The sequence below is a fragment of the Carcharhinus amblyrhynchos genome, chromosome 9 (assembly GCF_965287045.1).
Source record: "Carcharhinus amblyrhynchos chromosome 9, sCarAmb.v2.hapA, whole genome shotgun sequence".
Lineage (NCBI taxonomy): Eukaryota > Metazoa > Chordata > Chondrichthyes > Carcharhiniformes > Carcharhinidae > Carcharhinus > Carcharhinus amblyrhynchos.
In genome coordinates, this window is record NC_137332.1 from 89,082,126 (window position 1) to 89,100,917 (window position 18,792).

Consider the following 18,792-nt stretch of genomic DNA (forward strand, 5'->3'; position numbering starts at 1 on the left):
CACTCACCACCCTCTGAGTGAAAAACTTACCCCTAACATCACCTCTGTACTTGCTTCCCTGCACCTTAAATCTGTGTCCTCTTGTAGTGACCATTTCAACCTGGGGAAATAGCCTCTGAGAATCCACCCTATCTATTCCTCTCAACATTTTATAAACCTCTATCAGGTCGCCTCTCAACCTACACCTCTCCAGGGAGAAGAGTCCCAGCTCCCTCAACCTATCTTCATAAGGCATGCCTCCCAATCCAGGCAACATCCTTGTAAATCTCCTCTGCACCCTCTCAATAGCTTCCACGTCCTTCCTATAGTGAGGTGACCAGAACTGCGCACAGTACTCCAAGTGGGGCCTGACAAGGGACTTATAAAGTTGCAGCATTACCTCCCGACTCCTAAACTCAATCCCTCGATTAATGAAGGCCAGTACGCCATACGCCTTCTTGACCGCATCCTCCACCTGCGAGGCCGATTTAAGAGTCCTGTGGACCCGGACCCCAAGATCCTTCTGCTCTTCAACACTGCTAAGACTCCTGCCCTTGATAGTGTACTCGTTCATCCCATTGGTCCTGCCAAAATGGACCACTACACATTTATCCACGTTGAAGTCCATCTGCCACTTCTCCACCCAGTCTTGCATCCTATTTATGTCCTGCTGCAACTTCTGACATCCTTCCAGACCATCCACAACACCACCGACCTTCATGTCATCGGCGAACTTACTAACCCATCCCTCCACTTCCTCATCTAGGTCATTTATGAAAATGACAAACAGCAAGGGTCCTAGAACAAATCCCTGGGGCACTCCACTGGTGACTGACCTCCATGCAGAAAAAGACCCATCCACAACCACTCTCTGCCTTCTGCAGGCAAGCCAGTTCTGGATCCACAAGGCCCTCTCACCTTCTCAAGAAGTCTTGCATGGGGGACCTTACCAAACGCCTTGCTGAAGTCCATGTACACCACGTCCACTGCTCTTCCTTCGTCAATGTGTTCAGTCACATTTTCAAAAAACTCAACTAGGCTCGTAAGGCACGACCTGCCCTTGACAAAACCATGCTGACTATTTCTGATCATGTCAAACCTCTCCAAATGCTCATAAATCTTGTCCCTCAGAAGCCTCTCCATCAGCTTACCAACCACTGAGGTCAGACTCACCGGTCAGTAATTTCCTGGGCTATCTCTGTTCCCTTTCTTGAAAACAGGAACTACATCCGCAATCCTCCAATCCTCCGGAACCTCTCCCGTCTCCATCGACGACGCAAAGATCATCGCTAGGGGCTCTGCAATCACCTCCCTCACCTCCCACAGTAACCTGGGGTACATCCCATCTGGTCCCGGCGACTTGTCTATCTTGATAGAATTTAAAAGTTCTAACACATCCTCTTCCTTAATATCCACATACTCAATCTTTTCCATCTGCTGCAAACCTGTAGCAAGATCTCCCAGATCAGTTTCCACCGTGAATACTGAGGCAAAGTACTCATTAAGCACCTCTGCCATTTATTCTGGTTCCACACAGACCTTTCCCCCTTCACCTTTTATAGGTCCTATCCCTTCTCTTCTCATCCTTTTACTTTTCACATATTTGTAGAAGGCCTTGGGATTCTCCTTAATCTTACCCGCCAAGGCCTTCTCATGACCCCTTCTGGCTCTTCTAATTTCCCTTTTAAGCTCCTTTCTACAATCCTTATACTCCTCTAGATCCTTAACATCTCCTAGCTCCCTGAACCTTTTGTACACCTTCCTTTTCTTCCTGACTAGGTTCACCACAGCCTTCGTGCACCACGGTTCCTGCGACCTACCAAAACCTCCTTGTCTCATCGGAACGTTGTCGTGCAGAGCTCCAGACAAACATTCCTCGAATATCCACCACCCTCCTTCTGTACTTTTCCCCAAGAATGCCTCCTTCCAGTTTATTTGCCCAATTAACTGCCTGACGTCTTCATATTTCCCCTTACTCCAGAAACTGCCTGACGTCTTTGTATTTCCCCTTACTCCAGAGATACACTAATCTCTCTGACTCAATACTGCCTGGGTTTTAAACTGTTTGATCGCAGTAGCTTTACCCCAGGTGACATAGCGTATGATCTCCCCTAATTCTGCCCTTTCCAGGGATGCACACTGTCTGATCTCACTGGCTCCAGTCACCCCAGGTTATCCATATTTCGATCACATTGGCACTAAACTCCCCAGGTTAGACACAGTTTTGATCTCACTGGCTTCATACTTCAAGGGTTACACATTGTCTGATCTCACTAGCTCCATCCTCACCGAGTGACTAGGAACAAAGAACATTACAGCATAGGAACAGGCCCTTTGCCCTCCAAGCCTGCACTGGCAATGCTGCTCAACTGAACTAAAATCGCCTACCCTTCCGGGGACCATATCTCTCTATTCATGTAATTGTTCAGACACTCCTTAAAAGTCATTATTGTATCTGCTTCCACTACCTTCCCCGGCAACAAGTTCCTGGCACCCACCACCTTCTGTGTAAAAAAAAACTTGTCTTGTACATCTCCTTTAAACCTTGCCCCTCGCATCTTAAACTTATGTGCCCTAGTGATTGACTCTTCCATGCTTGGAAAAAGTTTCTAGGGAGTTTAGCAGCAGTGCGATCAAACTATGAACAACCTGGGGTGGATGGAGCCATGGAGATGAATAATTGTGTAACCTGGCAGATTAGGTGGATTTGCCATGCTAAATTTCCATTAGTGTCTAAACATGTGCAAATTAGGAGGATTAGAGGCTGCACTGCTCTATTCCATGTTCTAGTCAGAGCACAGTGTGTGTAACCCAGGGAGAATGGCGAGCATTGGATCATGCGGTGTGTAACCCAGGAATGATGGAGTCAGTGAGATCAAACAGTTTGTAATGCAGGGAGGATGGAGCCAGCAAGATTGGGTACAGTGTAATCTGGTGAGCTCTGAGGCGTTGAGGAAAGACACAGTGTAATTGAAGGACGATAGAGGAAACCGAAGGCAATGGAGTCAGTGAGATCACACAGTGTGTAACCTGGGGAATTTAGAGCCAGTGAGATTGGACATTGTGTAACCCATAGAATGGACCAGTGAGATCAATTAGTGGGTAACCAACGGAGGATGGATCCAGTGAGGATGGGGGCAATGAGATAGGACAATATGTAATGCAGGGAGGATGGAGTCGATTAGATTGGACAGTGTCCAATCTGTGAAGGGTACAGCCAATGAGATCACAATGTGTGACTCAGGGAGGATGGGATCTGTTGATGGGATAATGGTTAACCTAGGGAGAATGGAGCCAGTGAGATCAACCAATGTGTAATCTGTAGGGAATGGTATCAGTGAGATGAGACCTCTTGTAAATGATACACATGCCTGTCCCTGTTTGTCAGTGGTGGCGGGATTCATTTGGACTGCGGGAGGAAACCACAGGGCTCACGCAGACATGCGGAGAACATGCAAACTCGACACAGACAATGACCTGAGGCTGGAATTGAACCTAGATCGCTGGTGCTGTGAGGCAGCAGTGTTAACCACTGTGCTACCACGTTGGTCCCTTTCAGTCTCTGGTCAATGGTAATGAGGAAGTCTGTCCTTTTCTGGCAAAGAATGACAAATGTAGACCAAATTTGATTCACTTATCACACAAGAGATAATCATTGCTTGTTTTGAGTGACTGGTATACAAGGACATCCAGATCCCTTAGTATAACACTTTCCAGTCTATCACCATTTTAATAATCCTCTGCACTCTCTCCTTTAACATAGAACATAGAACATTACAACGCAGAACAGGCCCTTCGGCCCACGATGTTGCGCCGACCAGTTAAAAAACAATGACCCACTAACCTAAACCAATCCCTTTTCGTCCATAAACTTTCTTTCTCTATGAACTGTATGCTTTGTCTGCACTGCATGCAAGAAACAATATCATCTTGGTACTAAAGAAAAGCCAGACAGCATGCCTTAATGATGATTGCCCAGTGGCTCTGACATCCTTTACTATGAACTGTTTTGAAAGGTTGACCATGACAAAAACAATTCAGGCCTCCCATATCGCGTGGATCCACTACAATTTGCCTACTGCTGCAAAAGGTCCACAGCAGGTGCCATCTCCCTTGCCCTGACTCAACCCTGGAATACCTAGATAGCAAAGATGCCTATGTCAAACTCTTATTTATCAACTCCAGCTCAGCCTTCAACATCATTATTCCTATGAAACACATCTTCAAACTCCATGGCCTAGGGCTTGGCTCCATCCTCAATGACAGGGTCCTGAACTTCCTAACCCACAGAACGTAATCAGTAAGAATAAGCAACAATACTACTATTATCCTCAATACTGGTACCCCACAAGGCTGTGTCCTCAGCTCCTTACTGTACTCCTTATACATAGAACATAGAACACTACAGCACAAACAGGCCCTTCGGCCCACGAGTTGCGCCGATCACATCAACACCTATCTATAACCCCCAATCCCATAAAACCCCATATACTCATCCAGAAGTCTTTTAAAAGACCCCAGCGAGTTCGCCTCCACCACCACTGATGGCAGCCGATTCCACTCACTCACCACCCTCTGAGTGAAAAACTTACCCCTAACATCACTTCTGTACTTTCCTCCCCGCACCTTAAATCTGTGTCCTCTCGTAGCGACCATTTCAACCCAGGGAAATAGCCTCCGAGAATCCACCCTATCCATTCCTCTCAACATTTTATAAACCTCTATCAGGTTTATTATACACCTCTATTTTACACCTATAACCTCTATTATACACCTATGACTGTTTGGCCAAATTCCTCTCCAATTTGATTTTCACGTTTGTTGATGACACCAACGTAGTGCATCGGATCTCAAAAATTGAGAGACGGAGTACAGGGAAGAGACAGAACTAGTACAACAACATGGCAGCATGGTAGCGCAGTGGTTAGCACTGCTGCTTCACAGCTCCAGGGTCCTGGGTTCTATTCCCGGCTCGGGTCACTGTCTGTGTGGAGTTTGCACGTTCTCCTTGTGTCTGCATGGGTTTCCACTGGGTACTCCAGTTTCCTCCCACAGTCCAAAGATGTGCTGGTTAGGTTAATTGGCCATGCCAAGAAATTGCCCCTTAGTGTCCAGGGATGCATAGGTTAGAGTGATTAATGGGTATAATATGTAGGGATATGGGGTTAAGGCCTGGGTGGGATTGTGTTTGGTGCAGACTCGATGGGCCAAAGGGCCTCTTTCTGCACTGTAGGGCTCTATGATCTATGAATAATCTCTCTCTCAATGTCAATAAAATGGTCATCGACTTGAACAAAAGAACAAAGGAACAGGAACAGGCCCTTTGGCCCTTCAAGCATGACAAACTGTTTGATCTCACCAGCTCCATCATCCCTGGGTGACACACCGCACAATCCAATGTGCACCATCTTCCCTGGGTTAAACACAGTGTGCTCGGAACAGAACACAGAATTCCTACAGTGCAGGAAGATATCATTTGACCGATTGAGACAATGACCATCTGACAGCATCCCACTACCCAATCACATTTACCTAACTAAATCAATGACTTATATCCCTCTATTCCCTGTTTGCTCATATCCTATCAAGATAAGTCTTAAGTGTAGCTAATGTAACTGCCTCAACCACTTCACTTGATAGTGCATTCCAGAACCCCAGCACTCTGTGTAAAAAACCTCTCCTGCACATCTCCACTGAACCTTTTCCCCTTTATCTTGAACTTGTACCCCCTTGTAATTGGAATTTCTGCCCTGGGAAAATGCTTCCAACTGTTCACCCTATCTATACCTCTCACAATTTTATAAACTCGTGTCAGGTTGTCCCCCTCAGCCTCTGTCTTTCCACAGAGAACAATCCCAGTTTATTCAATCTCTCCTCGTAGCTAATACCCTCCATACCTTTTCTGTACTCTCTCCAAAGCCTCCATGTCCTTCTGGTATGTGGTGAGCAAAATTGGACACAGTATTCCATATGTGGCCGAATAAACATTTTATAAAACTGTAACATAATTTGCCAACTTTGATACATGATACATAAGACAAGCACGCTTTATGCTTTTTTCACCACCTTTTTCACCTGTGCTGCTACTTTTAAGGATCTGTGGACCTGTACTCCCAGATCTCTCTACGTGTCTTTGCTCAGGATTATTCTGCCATTTATTTTATAGCTCCCACTGAATTGGACCAACCAAAATATGTCACCAGGCACTTATCCGGATTAAATTCCATCTGCCATTTCTCTGCCCAATTTTCCAGTTTATCTATGTCCTGCTGTCTTCTGACAATCTTCATCACTCTCCACAAGTCCGCCAATCTTGGTATCATCAGCAAACTTGCTACTTTTTTTCCCAATTCATTTATAAATATTACAAACAGCAGAGATCCCAACACTGATGCTGTGGAACATCATTAGTTACATACCTCCATTCATAAAAATACCCTTCCACTGCTATTCTCTGTCTTCTATGGTCAAGCCAGTTCTGAATCCATCTAGCTAGTTCACTATTGATCCCATGAGATTTAATCTTTTGCTCCAGCCCATCACGAGGGACCTCGTGAAATGCTTCACTAAAGTCCATGTAGACAACATCCGCAACCTTTCCCTCATCAATCATTTTTGTCACCTACTCAAAAAACTCAGAGATTTAATCTTATACAACAACCTACCATGCAATATCTTATCAAAGGCCTTGCTAAAGTCCATGTATACAACGTCTACTGCACTGCCCTCATCTACCTTCTAGGTTACCTTTTCAAAAAACTCAATCAAATTCACGATACCTATGCCACCCCTGCGCACCTCATGGGGCAGGGCGACCCTCCACTCCCAGAGGCAGTGAAGGTCGTGGTGGTCCTCAGCTTCTATGCCACCCAAGCCTATTCCAGCCCCAATCTTCAGTATACAAGTGCGTCCATGAAGTCATGGAAGGCCAATAGGTCAGGTCATCACATCATCAACTTTGATGAAGCCAGGCCCAACAGGAAGTCCAGGTTGTCGGATTCACCACAATCATCAGGATGCCCCATGGGCAGAGGGCTAATGACAGCATGTACGATCAAGGAGTGCTCTTCATTAACTGGAGGGGATTCCACCCCTTAATGTCTGTGATGCATTGACTTAGTGTAGATGCAATTCCACGGCCAGACTGCTCTGGCAAGACCCTCCGGTCCAAATCTCTAAGGGCCTCCTGCATCATTGTGCGCTCCACATTCTGGCGCAGCAGCAGACGACTTCATGGAGGAGAATGGGAAACAGAGGCCCCAGGGATGGGGAGGGAGAACAGAACCAGGAGCATGTGAAGGACAAAGCTGAGGAGGGGTCGGTGGATGGAAAGAGTGGGGTGGGGGAGGTGGGGGCTGTTGAAGGCTCTGGAGGGCCCATTGGAGATATGGGGTCATGCAGCTAGCAGTTCCAACTGCCCCTTCCCGCTCCCACATCATCTCAACAGGTCCTCCAGAGCCTTCAACACACCACCCCCACTTCTCTACACCCACCCCTTCCCCTGCTAAGGGTCCCATTGGCATCACCTCAGGGTGATGGGCTGTACTGGCCGTGTAAGCAAGTTGCAGGGCCATGAAGGAGGGTGATGCCAACTCAATATGTGGCATGCAGTGGTGCTGCCCTACTGGATCACAAGTCTGACTCCTATCTTTTCTGTGACTGCACGCTGGTGCAGAGGCCCACATTTGAATGAAGGTCAGAGGCACCACTGTGCGGTCCAACCCCCCCAAGGGGGGAGGGGATTTCGTACACTGAGGGTCCAGTGGCTGATGAGGATGCCATTCCAGGCTGTCACTGTGGGCCTACATAGACCCCATTGCTGGGACTACTTGGGGCTGACTGGGACTGGAGCAGAGCAGCTCATGCCACGTTCAATGTGAGGGGAACAAAGTTCAAACACAGATGTCAGGGGGATGTATTTTACACAGAAGATGTTGGGGGCCTGGAATGCACTGCCAAGCAAAGTGGTTGAGGCGGACACGCTGGGATCGTTTAAGGCTTATCTAGATAGCCACATGGACAGACTGGGAATAGAGGGATACAAACGAATGGTCTAGTTGGGCGCGTGAGCGGCGCAGGGTTGGAGGGCCGAAGGGCTTGTTCCTGTGCTGTACTGTCCTTTACTCTTTGGATGCCCAGAGAAGAAGTTGGGCTGTCGACCTCATAACCCTTATGTGTTTTTGATTGATCACTTGGAGTAGAATGGTAGTCATGGGTCTGGTACAGGGGCTGGGAAGTGGGTTCGGTGGATCGAAGTGCCTCTCGTGCACCACGACACTCTGAGCCACTATGCTCACAAATCAGAAATCACTGTGGGAGGCAGATCATAGACAGATTAGTCACAGTTGTAGGGGGCAATAACATTTATTTGTGAATTTGGAAATTGATAATTATCAAAACCCTAACTAGTGCCTTCACCCTTGCCCTCTTGGTGATCCAACAGCCTAATCTTTCATGGCCTATCACTACATCTAAGTGAATCCCCAAGATGCACTTCAGAGGTGGAGACAGTCAGCTGTGTTCCACACCCCGTGTTGCCCTTGGAGGGCGTCCCCTGGAAGGTCGGGACCTGGAAGGCCCCGGCCGAGTTTCGGGTGTCACAGAAGGAGCTGTGCCGCCATGTTCTGCCCGCTGCCTGAGAGATGCACCTGTGTCAGGAAGGTGGGATTCGGAAGTCCTGGTGACGACCAGAGTATCCCGTGTGGAAGGCCCCAGCATGGGATCCAGCGCTCCCTCATATCTTGGGCTGCCATTGGGCCCCTGAGACACTCTATGAGACGGAAGGGTGGCTGGAGTGAGCTCTAGCGGTCTCTGCATTACTTGGCTCTGCCAGTCTTGGAAACCCAACTGTGTCAACCCCATGGTGTGCAAGCCCTCAGCGATGGCCCTCTGGGTCGGGACCAAGCTCTGGATCCCCTCAGCAGTAGCCCTCTGAGATTGGGACAAGCTCTGGATTCCCTCAGCTAGCGCCCTCTGAGACTGGGCCAAGCTCTGGAGCCCTTCAGCCATGGCCCGCTGTGACTGGGCCAAGCTCTCGAAGCCTGCGACCATGACCCTCTGTGTCTCGAGCATGCTCCCAGGACCCTCAACCATGCTCCTCAGTGACTCAGCCATGCCTTGGACTTTGCCACCCATGGTGACCATTTCCTGCCCCAGGCTTTCCACCGCAGAAGCTACCCTTGCAATGTTGGCCTGGGTACCACGCAATGCCGGCACTACCTCCTGCACCTGAAGGCTGTGGGATTCCTCCAAGAGGTCTTGCAGTTGTTGGAATGTCACTGACATGCCCTCCTGCAACCTCCGGCTCTGTGTCTGCATTTCAAACAGTTTCGGGAGAACTGATCCCAGCAATCCAGCACCTGGCTGGGGGCCAGCCGTTTCCTTGGTCCCAGCAGACCTCTGTGTGCCGGAATTCTTGGACCTTCCCATTTCCACGTGATGCAGATGTGCAGTTGTGCTGTGCGCACCAGAAAGTGACCCAGGAGTCTCACCGCTTACATGTCCCACCATGGTGACCGTAACTGCGCTGGTAGATTCTGTGAGTGATGCCTTTGGCGACGGTTGGGTGGTTTCCTCAAAACTTTCTTCAGTGCTTTCCTCCAAAGAATGTTCGGAGCTTCCCTCCGATGTCTCAGCTGGGGCTGCACTGAGGGGGGTCACAACCCCTGACGGCCCAGCCTCATTGTGATCGTTTCCTACAAAACAAGACATGTGGTTCAATGCAAAGAGGAATTAGTACCTCGGCAGATTGCAGTTTACTTGAGAAAGATCGTGAATAAAGGTGTGGCTCCTTACTTCCGTTCTGCACGTCGACCTGGCTATCTGTCCCAGCTATATCCTCAGCCTCGCCCGAAAGCTCCAGAGCACATTCCTCGAATTCAGTGAGGAGACGCAGCTCAGGGACCCCACCTCCGATCTTCTCCCGCTCTCGGCGATTATGGGCCATCTTCTCCTGCAGAGACAAAAAGGGGGGATTGAATGCCTGATGGCTGGGAGAGAGCAGGGTGTCAGGGGTACCAGGGTAGAGACAATTGGGTGGCAGCTATTGGCACCATGCCTCAGCAGACAAGGTTTGCGAAAGGTAGTGTCAGAGACATTACAGGCACGAGCTGGGAGGCCACAGCTGTCAGGGAGTGAATCCACATGAGCATTTAAGACACACCGATGGGACCAATGCTGGGACCGGATGGATACTCACCCTTGCTGCCCTAACGAGGTCATTCATTTTTTTTCGGCACTGGGCACTAGTCCTCTGGGTCAGTGCACGGGCATTGACTGCCGCTGCAACCGCTTCCCATGCCACATTGCCAGCCTGACCCCTGGGTCGACGACCATCTCGGGGATAAATTATCGCCCTCCTCTCCTCCACTGCATCTAGCAGACGGCCCAGCTCGCTCTCAGTAAAACGGGGGGCTGCTCTTCTGGGTGCCATCTTCCTGGCATGACTGGCACTGTAGGCACTGCTTGTGTTTAAATTCAGCTCCCCGTTGTTAACAGCATACACCTGCAGCCACTTTGGGCGATTCACGCGCCTGGAGACACCATAAGAGCGTGATTCGCATGGAGGCTCTTTCATTGCACGAAGTGTGGAGCCATCACGGTGCCGAGCTCGCCGAAAATACTGGCGCGGAGTACTCCCGTTTTCCCGCCGTTTGGGAAAATCTCACCCTATACTGCGGGTAAAATTGCCATTTGCTCCAGAACAATCTCTGTTTTAAACAACAACAAATAAAATCGGTGTTATAATCCTCTTAATTGTCCATATTTAGTCTGCAATGATCAATGTTCAAACACTTTCTCAGTCTTCACACAATCCGCTTCCGCTCGCGCCCAACAGGGAGACCAGCGCATGCGTCGAAAGCAGCGCCGTTCCCGGTCGGTTTCTCGCCGTGGTCCAAAGCCTGCGCATGCGCGCTGTGCCATTCTCCGCGGGTCCCGCCTCGCGGGCGGGAGGGACATCGGCCGAAGCGCGTGAACTTCAGGGTGGGGTTTCCATGGTACCGCCGGTGACTCGTGCACGTTTACGTCAATCAGATTGCAGCAGCCAATAGAAAACTCGATCGTAGGTTTGGTCTTGATTGACAGCGCGTTCAGCCCAGAGAGAAATAGAAGCGAGAAACAGAGAGAATAGTTCAGGGAGAGAGAGGAACAGGGAACTGGGAATGGTTCAGGGAGAGAGAGGAACAGGGAATAGGGAATGGTTCAGGGAGAGAGAGGAACAGGGAACAGGGAATGGTTCAGGGAGAGAGAGGAACAGGGAATAGGGAATGGTTCAGGGAGGGAGAGGAACAGGGAATAGGGAATGGTTCAGGGAGAGAGAGGAACAGGGAATAGGGAATGGTTCAGGGAGAGAGAGGAACAGGGAACAGGGAATGGTTCAGGGAGAGAGAGGAACAGGGAATAGGGAATGGTTCAGGGAGGGAGAGGAACAGGGAATAGGGAATGGTTCAGGGAGAGAGAGGAACAGGGAATAGGGAATGGTTCAGGGAGAGAGAGGAATAGGGAATGGTTCAGGGAGAGAGAGGAATAGGGAATGGTTCAGGGAGAGAGAGGAATAGGGAATGGTTCAGGGAGAGAGAGGAACAGGGAATGGTTCAGGGAGAGAGAGGAACAGGGAATGGTTCAGGGAGAGAGAGGAACAGGGAATGGTTCAGGGAGAGAGAGGAACAGGGAATGGTTCAGGGAGAGAGAGGAACAGGGAATAGGGAATGGTTCAGGGAGAGGGAGGAACAGGGAATAGGGAATGGTTCAGGGAGAGGGAGGAGCAGGGAATGGTTCAGGGAGAGAGAGGAACAGGGAATGGGGAATGGTTCAGGGAGAGAGAGAGAAAGAGGGAATGGTTCAGGGAGGAGAGAGGGGAACAGGGAATGGTTCAGGGAGAGAGAGAGAGAAACGGAATCGGGATTCTAAGGGCAATTTACCATGGTCTAACCATCTCTCGTACACACCTTGGGACACTAAGGAACAATTCAGCATAGCTAATCCACCCAACCTAAAGGGAACTTGGCATTACCAATCGACCTAATCTGCACATCTTGGGACATTAAGGGGCAATTTAGCATTTCCAATCTACCTAATGTATACATTTGGGACAGTAAGGGGTAACTTAGCATAGCCAATCCACTTAACCTACACATACTGGGACACGATGGAGCAATTTAGAGTGGCCAATGAACCAAACTTACACACCTTGGGATACTGTGGGGCAATTTAGCATGGCCAATCCACCTAACCTACATACCTTGGGACACTAAGGGGCAATATAGCATAGCCAATTAACCAAACCTACACATCTTTGGATGCAAAGGGCATTTTGCATGGTCAATCCATCTAACCTACATATCTTGGGACACTTAGGGGCAACTTAGCATAGCCAATCCACCTAACTTACACATCTTGTGATAGTAAGGGGCAATTTAGCATGGCCAATCCACCTAACCTCCACATTTTGGAGAGAGAGAAAAACAGGGAATGGCTCAGGGAGGGAGAGAGAGAGAGAGAGACAGAGAGAGTTCGTAGAACCCTACAGTGCAGAGGAGGCCCTTTGGCCCATCGAGTCTGCACCAACCACAATCCCACCCAGGCCCTACCCCCATATCCCTACATATTTTACCTGCTAATCCCTCTAAGCATCCTAGTACACTAAGGGGCAATTTTAGCATGGCCAATCAACCTAACCCGCACATCTTTGAGATAAAATGGGAATGGTTCAGGACGAGAGAGAGAGAAACGGAATGGTTCAGAGAGAGAGTTGGAGAGAGAAAACAAGAGGTAATAGTTAAGGGATAGACAGAAAGAGAGAGAAAACAGAGAATGGATCGGGGAGAGGGAGAAAAAATCAGGGAATGGTTCAGGGAGAGAAAGAAAGAGAAAAAGAGGGAATGGCTCAGGGAGAGAGAAGGAAAGAGGGAATGGCTCTGGGGGAGAGAGAGAGAGACAGGGAATGGCTCAGAGAGAGAGAGAAACAGGGAATGGTTCAGGGGAGAGAGAGAAACAGGGAATGGTTCAGGGGAGAGAGAGAAACGGAATGGTTCAGGGGAGAACAAAGAATAGTACAGCACAGGAACAGGCCCTTTGGCCCTCCAAGCCTGCGCCACTCATGCGCTCAACTAGACCATTTGTTTGTATCCCTCTATTCCCAGTGTTATCAGACAACAAATTTTATGAAATTGGGCACACAATATGGAAGCAGGCTAAAATTACACTCAGAGCCTCGCCACTAAAAATCACAAAGTAACAGGCAGGACATGCTTTTAGAATGCAAATGAGGGCTAGCACACAAGGGAAGCTGGACAGGATGGCACCTACAGGAACTAAATTAAAAAACACATCCCCACCCCACCAAATCAGCACTTCTAAACCAGTCAAACAACCTATGGAGACACCTAAAAATTAGCATAGCTAAGGAAACATCCCTGGCCCTTCAAAATCTTTGAGATCAATCACACACCCATTGTTCAAACCCCAGAGATTCTAGACCATTAATAACGAATCAGACAAAAACGATTAACACACACTTAAAGCAATCGTCCTAACACTCGAAAACATCAAGACAGTCGAATACTGTAAATAAATTATTAGCATTTGAATCACATACTACACCGAAGTTCAGGTATAACTATAGCCCGTTGCGGCGGACCTTTAGAGTGCTTTCGGGACAGTCCGATTGTATGCCCTGACTGCACCTCCGTTGACGTAAAAAAAAATAAAGCTGTGCTGTTATTGAACTACACCCTGAGTCCGTAGTGGTCGTTTTGCTCACCTAAGCTAACACCAGTCTATTCATGTGGCTGTCTAGATAAGCCTTAAACAATCCCAGCATGTCCCCCTCAACCACCTTGCTTGGCAGTGCATGCTAGGCCCTCACCACTTTCTGTGTAAAATACGTCCCCCTGACATCTGTGTTGAACCTTGCCCCCCCCACCTTGAACCTGTGACCCTTGTGTTCGTCACCTCCGACCTGGGAAAAAGCTTCCCACTGTTCACCCTATCTCTGCCCTTCATAATTTTATACACCTCTATTAGATCACCCCTCATCCTCCGTCTTTCCAGGGAGAACAACCCCAGTTTGCCCAATCTCTCCTCATAGCTAAGACCCTCCATACCAGGCAACATCCTGGTTACCCTTTTCTGTACTCTCTCCAAAGCCTCCACGTCCTTCTGGTAGTGTGGCGGAATGGTTCAGGGAGAGAGGGAAAGCAGGAAATGGTTCAGGAAGAGAGAGGGAAACAGGGAATAGTTCAGGAAGGGTGGGAGAAACAAGGAATGGTTCAGGAAGGGTGGAGGAAACAGGGAATGGTTCAGGAAGAGACAGAGAAATGGAATTATCAGGAAGGAAGAGAGAAACGGAATTATCAGGAAGAGAGAAAGAAACAGGGAATCGTTCAGGAAGAGAAAGAAGGAGACAGGGAATGGTTCAGGGAGAGAGAGAGCGAAACAGAATGGTTCAGGAAGAGAGAGAAACAGGGAATCGTTCAGGAAGAGAAAGAAGGAGACAGAGAATGGTTCAGGGAGACAGAGAGAGAAATGGAATGGTTCAGGGAGAGAGAGAAACAGGGAATAGTTCAGGAAGAGAGAGAGAGAGACACACGGGAATGGTTGAGGGAGACAGAGAGAAAGAAACTGGGAACGGTTCAGGGAAAGAAAGAGAAACAGGAAATGGTTCAGGATGGAGAGAGAGAACGATGGAATGGATCAGGAAGAGAGAGAGAAAAACAGGAAATGGTTCAGGGAGAGAGAGGCAAAGAGGGAATGGTTCAGGAAGAGAAAGAAAGAAACAAGGAATGGTTCAGTAGCGAGAGAGAGAGAGAAAAACAGGGAGTGGTGCAGGGGGAGACAAACGGAATTGGCCAGGGAGAGAGCGAAACAGGGAATGGTTCAGGAAGAGAGAGGGAAACAGGAAATGGTTCAGGAAAAGAGTGAGAGAAAAACAGGAAATGGTTCAGGGAGAGAGAGAAACAGGTAATGGTTCAGGGAGAGACAGAGAGAAACAAGGAATGGTTCAGGGAGAGAAAGAGAAACAAGGAATGATTGAGGAAAAGAGAGAGGGAGAGAAAAACAGAATGGTTCAGGAACAGAGAGAGGAAAACAGGAAATGGTTTAAGGAGAGGAGGAAACAGGGAATGGTTTCGGGAGAAAGAGAAACAGGAATGGTTCAGGAAGAGAGGGAGAAACAGGGAATGGTTCAGGGAGAGAGAGAAATGGGGAATGGTTCAGGAAGAAAGAGAGAAACAGAATGGTTCAAGAAAACAGAGAGGGAGAGAAAAACAGAATAGTTCAGGAACAGAGAGAAAAACAGGGAATGGCTTAGGGAGGGAATGAGAGACAGGGAATGGTTTAGGGAGAGAGAGAAAAACAGGGAATGGTTCAGGGTGAGAGAGACAGAAATGGCATGGTTCAGGAAGAGTAAGAAAGAGACAAGGATTGGTTCAGGAAGGGAGAGAGAGAGAGAGAAAACAGGGAATGGTTTAGGGAGAGAAAAAGAAATGGATGTTTCAGGGAGAGAGAGGAAAACGGAATGGTTCAGGAAGAGAGAGAAAAACAGGATGGTTCAAGAAGAGAATGAAAGAAACAGGGAGTGGATCAGGGAGAGAGAGAGAGGGAATGGTTCAGGCAGAGAGAGAGAAACAGGGAATGGTTCAGGGAGAAACAGAGAATGGTTCGGGGAAGAGAGAGAAAAGCACAATGGTTCAGGAAAAGAGAGAGAGCAACACAGGGAATGGTTCAGGGAGAGAGAGAAAAGGAATGGTTCGGAGATAGAGAGAGAAAAACAGGGAATGGCACAGGGAAAGAGAGAGAGACAGGGAATGGTTCAAGGAGAGAGAAAGAGGCAGGGAATGGTTCAAGGAGAGAGAAAGAGGCAGGGAATGGTTCAAGGAGAGAGAGAGAGACAGGGAATGGTTCCGGGAGAGAGAGAGGGGGAATGGTTTAGGGAGAGAGAGAAAAACAAGGAATGGTTTAGGGAGAGAAAGAGAAATGGGATGGCTCAGGGAGACAGAGAAGAACAGAATGCTTCAGAAAAAGAGAGAAAAATTAGATGGTTCAAGAAGAGAAAGAAAGAAACAAGGAATGGTTCAAGGAGAGAGAGAAAAACAGGGAATGGGTTAGGGAGGGAAAGAGAGGCGGAATAGTTCAGAGAGAGAGAGAAAAACAAGGAATGGTTTAGTTAGAGAAAAAGAAACAGAGGGAACAGAGGTTCAAGGCAGAGGGGAAAATGGAATGCTTCAGGAAGAGAGAAAAACGGGATGGTTCAAGAAGAGAAAGATGGGAATAGTTCAGGAAGAGAGGGAGAGGGAGAAAAACAGGAAATGCTTCAAGGAGAGAAAGAGAGAGAAATGGGATGGTTCCGGAAGAGAAAGAAAGACAGGGAACGGTTCAAGAAGAGAGAGAGATAGGGAGTGGTTCAGGAAGAGAGAGAGAGAAAAACGGGGAATGGTTTAGAGAGAGAAAGAGAAATGGTGTGGTTCAAGGAGAGAGAGAAGAACAGGGAATGCTTCTGGGTGAGGGAGAGAGAGTGAAAAATGGGATGGCTCAAGAAAAGGATGAAAGAAGCAGAATGGTTCAGGAAGAGAGTGAGGAAAAACAAGGAATGGTTCAGAAAGAGAGAAACAGGGAATGGTTCAGGGAGAGAGAGAAACTCGGAATAGAACTTAGAACATTACAGCGCAGTATAGGCCCTTCGGCCCTCAATGTTGCGTCGACCTGTGAAACCAATCTAAAGCCCATCTAACCTACACTATTCCAAAATCATCCATATGCTTATCCAATGACCATTTAAATGCCCTTAAAATTGGCGAGTCCACTACTGTTGCAGGCATGGCATTCCACGCCTTTACTACTCTGAGTAAAGAACCTGCTTCTGACATCTGTCCTATATCTATCACTCCTCAATTTAAAGCTATGTCCTCTCGTGCTAGCCATCACCATCCAAGGAAAAAGGTTCTCACTGTCCACCCTATCTAATTCTCTGATCTTCTTGTATGCCTCTATTAAGTCACCTCTTAACCTCTCTAACGAAAACAGCGTCAAGTCCCTCAGCCTTTCCTCATAAGATCTTCCCACCATACCTGGCAATATCCTGGTAAATCTCCTCTGCACCCTTTTCAATGCTTCCACATCCTTCCTATAATGTGGCGACCAGAACTGTACGCAATACTCCAAGTTGGGCCGCACCAAAGTTTTGTACAGTTGCAACATGACTGCATGGCTCCAAAATTCAGTCCCTCTACCAATAAAAGCTAACACACTGTACGCCTTCTAAACAACCCTATCAATCTGGTTGCCAACTTTCAGGGATCTATGCACATGGACACCGAGATCTCTCTGCTTATCCACACTACCAAGTAACTTACCATTAGCCCAGTACTCTATATTCCTGTTACTCCTTCCAAAGTGAATCTTTTCACAATTTTCTGCATTAGACTCCAGTTGCCACCTCTCAGCTCAGCTCTGCAGCTTATCTATGTCCCTCTGTAACCTGCAACACGCTTCCGCACTGTCCACAACTCCACTGACTTTAGTGTCTTCCGCAAATTTACTAACCCATCCTTCTACGCCCTCATCCAGGTAATTTATAAAAATAACAAACAGCAGTGGCCCCAAAAGAGATCCTTGTGGTACACCATTAGTAACTGAATACAACGATGAACATTTCCCATCAACCACCTCCCTCTGTCTTCTTACAGCTAGCCAATTTCTGATCCAAACTGCTAAATTACCCTCAATCCCATGCCTCCGTATCTTCTGCAGTAACTTACTATGGGGAACCTTATCAAATGCTTTATTGAAATCCACTGCTTTACCCACCTCTTTGGTCACTTTCTCAAAGAACTCAATAAGGTTTGTGAGGCACGATCTATTCTTCACAAAACCGTGTTGACTATCCCTAATCAAGTTATTCCTTTCTAGATGATTATAAATCCTATCCACCTTCCTCTTGAACATGCCTAAGAAACTTGCTCCAACAGCTTTCTGTGGTAGAGAATTCCATAGGTTCACAACTCTCCAAATGAAGAAGTTCTTCCTCATATCAACCCTGAATGGCTTACTCCTTATTCTTCGCCTGTGACCCCTAATTCTGGACTTCCTGAACAGTGGGAACATCCAGTCCAGTCTTCTCATTCGTCTAAATTCCAGTGAATACAAAGCCCAGTCGATCTCATCTTTCATCATATGTCAGTCCTACCATTCTCGGAATCAATCTGGTGAACCTTCACTGGATTCCCTCAATATCATGAATGTCTTACCTCAGACCAGGAGACCAAAACTGCACACAATTCTGGAGGTGTGGCCTCACCCAGGCCCTGTGTAACTGCAGCAAGACATCCCTATTCCTACACTCAAATCCTCTTGCTATAAAGGCCAACATGCTTTCCTCACTGCCTGCTATACCTGCATGCCAATCTTCAGCAACTGTTCCACCATGACACCAAAGTCCCCTTTTCCTAGACTGCCACCATTCAGATAATCTTCCTTCCTATTTTTGCCACCAAAGTGGATAACCTCATACTTATCCACATTATAGTGCATTTGTCAAATATTTGCCCATTTAGTTAGCCTGTCCAAGTCACCCTGAAGCCTTCTCACAGAATACACGGCACCCAGCTTAGTGTCATCTGCAAATTTGGAGATACTGCATTCACTGGTCACTGCCTGTCACTCTGAAAAGAACCCATTTATCCCCACTCTCTGCTTCCTGTCTGGCATGATATGGAGATGCCAGTGTTGGACTGGGGTAAACACAGTAAGAAGTCTCACAATACCGGATTAAAGTCCAGCAGATTTATTTGGTAGCAAAATCCACCAGCTTTCAGA

The 18,792-nt window shown here is 47.9% G+C and overlaps 1 protein-coding gene across 1 annotated transcript; it reads right to left on the bottom strand.

Moving 5' to 3' along the window:
• Positions 1-8,352: 8,352 nt before the first annotated feature.
• Positions 8,353-10,812, bottom strand: LOC145348468 (uncharacterized). Its single transcript, XM_080196653.1, has 3 exons — positions 10,178-10,812; positions 9,775-9,931; positions 8,353-9,674 (listed from the first exon to the last, which is right to left on the bottom strand). The coding sequence occupies exons 1-3, from the start codon at positions 10,553-10,555 to the stop codon at positions 8,491-8,493; spliced, it is 1,719 nt and encodes a 572-aa protein (XP_080052779.1). The 5' UTR covers positions 10,556-10,812; the 3' UTR covers positions 8,353-8,490.
• Between the last annotated feature and the right edge of the window lie 7,980 nt (positions 10,813-18,792).